Source organism: Pteropus medius, unplaced genomic scaffold (genome assembly GCF_902729225.1).
Source record: "Pteropus medius unplaced genomic scaffold, Ma_sr-lr_union100, whole genome shotgun sequence".
NCBI lineage: Eukaryota > Metazoa > Chordata > Mammalia > Chiroptera > Pteropodidae > Pteropus > Pteropus medius.
This window is the reverse complement of record NW_024346062.1, coordinates 927,653-934,396: the sequence shown is the minus strand read 5'-3', so window position 1 is coordinate 934,396 and position 6,744 is coordinate 927,653. Positions and strand designations below refer to the sequence as shown.

The 6,744-nt window shown below is 28.3% G+C and overlaps 1 protein-coding gene across 2 annotated transcripts in view; it reads left to right on the top strand.

Moving 5' to 3' along the window:
* Positions 1-6,744, top strand: part of AP3B1 (adaptor related protein complex 3 subunit beta 1) — a 212,354-nt gene that overhangs the window by 89,743 nt on the left and 115,867 nt on the right. For both annotated transcript variants that reach the window (XM_039874889.1, XM_039874890.1), the window contains exons 12-13: positions 1,191-1,253; positions 3,877-4,009. In XM_039874889.1, the coding sequence (XP_039730823.1) occupies positions 1,191-1,253; positions 3,877-4,009 (196 nt within the window). The remainder of the gene's footprint in view (positions 1-1,190; positions 1,254-3,876; positions 4,010-6,744) is intronic.

Here is a 6,744-nt window from a genome sequence, read left to right as displayed (position 1 = left end):
GGTAGACTCTTCAGTAAAATTGGAATGATTTGTTATTCACATGGAAGCTAGGTTAAATTGTAAGAAAATCTAAGACACACTCAAATTAAAGGATAATTTACAAGATAATTGATTTGTAATCATCAAAAGCATCAAAATTGTGAAGGTTAAAAGACTGAGAAACTTTCAGACTGATGGAGACTAAAGAGATAACTGAATACAAAGTATGATATTGAACTGAATCTTTTTATTATAAATTATTGAGATAATTGTGAAACTTAAATGGGTAGTGACAATTGCATAGATGTGATGTATCAGTATTTTCTGATTTACTTGGTTGTGCTGTGGTCTGTAGGACAGTGTCCTTATTTGTAGGAAATATTCACGGAAGTATTCGTGGACAATGTGGTATCAGATTGGCAACTCTGGTCTCAAATGGTTAAAATTTAATTCTTTTTACCTTTTCTATATCTTAGAGATTGTTTTAAAAATCATACAGAAAATTTAAATGTTCTCATCAAAATAAAATTAAAAGTCAGGCCATAATTTGGGAGAAAATATTACAATGCATATATCTGAAAAATGACTAGTACCCAGAATATATAAAGAACTCTTACAATCTGTGCCTTTTAATTGGAGTGTCTGGACCATTTACTTTTAATGTAATTATTGATATAAATGTGTTTATGTCTGTCATGTTTAGTTTTCTGTTTGTCCCATCTGTCTCTGTTCCTTTTTTTTAATGCTTTCCTCAGATTAATTGAGTATTTTTTATGAGTAAAAACTGTAATTTTTTAGCAAGCCTCTTAGAGATGGAATTGTAATTACCTCTTCTTGTAACTATAAATCCAGAAGTATTAAAATGTCTAAGGATTTGATATGATAGGATGAAGGAAACAAATTAAGAGAAAGAATTAATTGGTATCTGCAAAACAACACAGTGGGCCATTGTTTTTTAACTTTATTAGTTAAATAAAAAGTCAAAATAAATTATTTAGATTAATTAAATGTAAATGGTAAAATTGGGATAATTAGGGAATATATAGGATTCCCCTTCGTAATTATTTTTTAAGCACTATGTAATTACCTATTCTCTATATGTAGATATAGGGGGACAAAGTTCACCTGAAGGTTATAATGCCTAGTCTTTTTTAAGTTCATCTTCTTTATTTGTGTTTTAAAATGTTTACTTTCTCTTTTTTCTACTATAGCTTGAAATTTTGACAAACCTGGCAAATGAAGCCAATATATCAACTCTTCTTCGAGAATTTCAGGTTTGTGTACAATGCTAATTATAAAATAACTTCTAAAGCATCTGTTCATTATAAACTTAAATATGTGTCTTTCTGAACTTAGAAATATATAATTGTGTAAATAAAACAGGGATTCCAGACAAAATTGACAACTAATAAATTTATAAATTTTCAGGAATAAACATTAACTACAAATTTAAAATTTAAGGGAAATGGAATAGCAGTCCCTTTCATGTTTTCACAGAATTTGAAAGACTGGTTTATAACTCCCTCTTTGTTCAAAATTAAGTTATTGTAAGCGTTCTATCTTTTTGTGCTGTCATCAGTAGTCCTTTCTATATTCTGCACTCATAAAAATCATTTCTTACCTGATTGTTCCTATTTGATTTATCTATTGCTATTTTATTTTATTTTAATTTTTGACCTATTGCTATTTTAGGCATTGTCCTTTTAGTTTCATGTGTAGCAAAAAAAAAAAAAAAAGATTGTTTTTAAAATTGCCCCGTTGTGATTTTTTATTGTTTTTATTTTGTTTCGTTGTATTTTTTTAAACCATTATGTTGATATATGAGATGCCTTCCAGCTATACATCCCCCAAAATATTTTTAAAATTACCTCATGGATATTATGCTCTTTATGATGGAAGAGTTAGCTCTGAAGACTTAGTGGTAGAGCACAGCAATAGATATTATAAGTTTTACATTTCATCAGCAATTTTCTTAACAAAAGTTAACAAAAAATTTCTTAATATGCTATACACATTGCTGTGTATAGTATGTCAACTCCCAGCTTTTATAGATTTAATTTAGTTTCCATAATTTTTAATATACCCATATGAAAAATTTTTTAGCTATATAGACATTGTATTTGTTTTTAACTGTGTGATCTTATGCTTTTAATTGGAGTAATAAGAATATTGTTCTGTGTCCATGATTTATAATTTCTTAACTGGGTTACTGCACTTTCATGCTATATATTTTTCTAGAAATTTTTTTGGTAAAATTAGGATGTCTTGGATAACTACTCATCTTATATTTTCATGCCAGAAAATATAATATCTGAAGTTTTTATTCAGTAATCTGTAGCTATAGAACATTGCTTATATTTTTTACTTCATTTTTATAAGCTTGCTTATTTATTTTTAAGTTTTTAAAGTTTTTATCTTCATGTTTGCAATTGGCCATTTTCATGTTGTCATTTGTAATCTGTTTGGGTGTACTTTTTCTGTTCACTTCCTGCTATTTCAAATTTACTAGGGTTGTAGGGAGTGAGTCTCAGATAATTTTATGGTGTCTTATAGATGTATGAAACATTGGACCTGTTTCAGAATATTGGTGATTCATTATTTCATTTAATATCAGGATGTTTAATAAAGTCCGTTGTTTATTCAAGCTTTTTATTAGAGTTCTGTGTTTTGGGGTTACGTTCATAGGTATGTAGAGTTTACTTACAATAATTCCTTGAGGAAAATAGAGAATTTTTCTAAAAACTCATTTTTTTTTAAATTGAGGAAATTAGGTTATCAACTGGGAAATGGCTTTAAATACAATTGATCTTTCTTAAATGGAACTAAGAGACTTCAGTTTGTTTAATTTATTTCTCCAACATTTAATCATGTTCTTGGTACTATTTTCACTAAATTTGTAAGTTTTTTAGATATTCTTAGGTTTTCTCCTCTATTTGTCATTTAGGCACCATTTAAATGTATTACTCTTTTTTGCATGTTATATAACCATAATGTTAAATCAATAGTATGCACTTCTCATTTGAGGTTAGACATCATTTTTTTAAAAATTTCAGTTGAAAAATGGAATTTTAAATTCCATTACGTATTGCATGTAAATGTAAATATGCATATTAAAATACATTTCTGTAAACAATAAAAACTGAGTTTTTAAATTAGAAAAATTATAGCCAAAGTGAAATTCTTTAGGTCTATCATAAATTTTGTAAAGCTCTTTTAACTTACTGTGGTTAAGCAATTTTATCATTTCTTTTTAAGTTTGTATAAATATATGGTTAACAGTGTATTTTATAGCATTCTTTTAAAGAAAATATTTCAACTGTATGATATTTTATTTTACTGTGAACTGAGTATTTGTAAAATCTATTGAAATGCTACTCACTGTAGATATTGTTGTAGTTTTACTACCATTCAGATACCATTTTGAAAGTAAAATGTTTGCCAGTAGCATATTGGTTCTTTTCCTCCTCTTTTCCCAATTTTTAGACTTAATGTATTTGAAAAAGCAACGCTTTTTTTCATAAATTCACAGATGCTGCTGGTTAAATGAACTGAAACCTCCAAAGAGAGAGTTCTCATCTTTTCTTTCAGTCTTGCATTAAACTAATTGCTGTGTTTGGGTGACTGCTCCCCACTATCAGTTTTGGAGTTACAAGCCATAGGTGAATGAAGCTGGCTTGAATATGTGCCTCTTCTATAGATAGGCACATGCTTTAGGTAAAAACAAAACAAAAAATACTAATTTAGGCTAAGTCATCAGTTGGACCTCCTCTTGTGACTATAGATGAGAAGATTATGTATGCTAGATTTCTTATATGTTGACAAAACTTAATATAATAGGCATTTTTGTTCAAGTGATAGTACCAGAGTATAAACTAATTGAAATAGTGTTTTTTTTAGACCTATGTGAAAAGCCAAGATAAACAATTTGCAGCAGCCACTATTCAGACTATAGGCAGATGTGCAACCAACATCTCAGAAGTCACTGACACATGTCTCAATGGCCTGGTATGTCTGCTGTCCAACAGGGATGGTAAGTTGACAGTTTCATTTTATTTTTCAAGTAATTTATTATTTCACTGTTCTTGGTGTGACCTGCAAAATTGTAAACATTTTTTAACGTTGTATTTTATTTTTTTCCTTTTGTCAGTAGCATGATCATGATGAGTAGTATTTTTTCTTTGAAACACATACAAACATAGGTTTTTGTTTTAGTAAATTGGATAGTTAACTTGAAAACCATATTATTCTTGCCTAAACAGAACTAAGAAAGTGTAATTTGTTTATTTTATTTCTTCACAGTTAATTCACTTCCATTGTACTCTGAAAGGTTCTATTTTACTTCTTTACGGTGGCATATGTATTTTATAATATTGGTTCACCTGCAGAGGGTGCTAAAAGCAGGCAAATGACTTTATATCATGACGAAGTGGCTGGATCAAAAAAGTATGTCGAATATGTTATCTTCAAAGTTTTTTTTTTTCCAAAAATCAACCTAATAATTTTGTATTCAAGATAACTACATTTAGAAGTCATCAATATGGAATAACTTCATATTTTTAACAAACAATATCTAAACATTTTGTAAAACTGCATAGGTAAAATGTATAATCTAGATTTCATACTGTTCTGTGGTAAATGTCAGTTATTTCTATGGTATGACTTTAGAATAAATGAGGCCATATGGAGAAAAGGAAAAATGAAAAACTTTCACCTTTTAAGTAATTTATTTAGAGGGCTTTTATTATAATTAGATATTTGACGACTAACATGAGATTCTTTTTAAAAGCATAATTTTTATTGTAAAATCATTGAAATTATTTGTGGAATTCTAAATACAATTATGTCATATCTAGACACAGGCATATATGACATAGCAGCCATAAGTTTAAACATAACAAAATCGATTATTTTTTATATTTTATTTCAAAGAAAAATAACTTTTTACTACAGTAACTCTATTATACCCAAATATCTTTTCAAGCACATAGATCTCTTTAGAAAACTAACATTGTTGTAAGTACTAATGATGAAAAAAAAATTGAGACAAAATTTATCCCCAAGTAAGATAGATTTTTATTATGAACATAAAATTATAAATTTTTACCTATAAACTTGAGCTACTGTGATTGATAGAACATTTTTCTCCATGCTGTATTAAAACTCTAAATATGTGACAAAAATTATCAGGGATATCAATTTTTTTAAAATTTGGTTATAGAAGGTAAGTAGAGGAGATAGGGTGCTAAATGTCATACATTTTATCTGTTTCTGTGTTTAATAACATTCTTTTTATCTATTTCTACATCACACTTAAAATATGAATTTAAAAACATGTTTTTATTTTTATATATCTTTAATAATGACTTTTTATTTGCTCAGACATACTCCTTGGGAAAATATTTCCAGAATATTATAGAGTTTGAACCATAGTTTACTACGGTAATTGTTCTTTTAAATTAATTGCATACAAAAAGCACTACAAATTAGAACACTGATTAGTTCTTTCAGATACAAATATATTCAAGATTTCTCAATTTTATATTTTGACCTTTTTTTCTCATGTGAAATTTTCAAGCTGTGGATTTTAAAGCAGCATTTTCTATTTAGCTTTGTAACACATTAATTTCTCAAAAAATGTTTTTATTGACTTTGATTTAAAAGATGAATGTTAGGCTCCTATAGCACTTTTAAAGGAAGAATAGATTATTTTATAATTAGATAATGGGAGGCTAATGTAATTTATAATCACTCTTAAAAGTAAGAAGATTTATTAATTTAAACTCTAGTATTTCAATGTTTAGGCTTTTGTTTTTAGTAAATCAAAACTCTTTTTATAACCTTGATTTTCTTTTCTGTAGTTTGAATGTTAAGAAACCTAAATTGTAGTGTTTAGGTTCTGGTTGCGTAGTCATTACTAGCCCCTAATACCTGATCCTTTAACTCTTTATCATATGTGCTAAACTTCTGTAGTTTGGAAAACTGGTTCAGTAAAAGTGGGCAGTAAAACAAAGAAACATCATTAAAGAAAGTAGTAATATTTTGATCTTAAAAGTGGCCAATTCTGACAACAGAGTCCCTTTCTCTTCCTTTTAAGATAATCTGTTTCTAGAAATAAATACTGTAAAGGGGGCCTGAGTTTTCAAAAATCTGTAAGCTCTTTTGAGGCTCTAAGGATCTGCGATTCTTAGGTTTTATGTTATTATAACTACCTCATCATCTCTTCAGGTAGTGTGTCTTAAAACCTCAGAGACAGTATTTAGACGCCATTGTTTTACATATATTTAATATTTTCTTCTTGGACCTGTAGGTTTTCTTTTTTTAAATGTTGTCGACTTCTCTCTTCTTGGCATAAGAGAGGTCTTTTCTAGGCAGACATGACACTTGCCCCCAAATACTCCAATATCACTGTCTAAGATTAATTTGATAAACAAAATTTTTAACTATCTCTAGAAGAAATCTGCATTTCCCTTGACTTAGGATAATTTAATTCCCTAAGGTTATTTACTTTAGGTAACATATTAGCAAAATTTGTTTGTCTGAATAATGTTACCATTTACCGTAAATTGAAAGGATTGGGACAGAGGACTATTTTTTGTTTTGTTTGTTTTATATAATTCAGTAAGCATTCTTTGAGGACTTGAATCAGTTGGAGTATTTAGTAAATGCTGAATACATAAAAAAAATTCATACAGTCTGTAAATGTTGCTGCCTTTACAGCACACATAATCTAATGGAGGGAGACTGTAATATAAGACAAGTGTATCA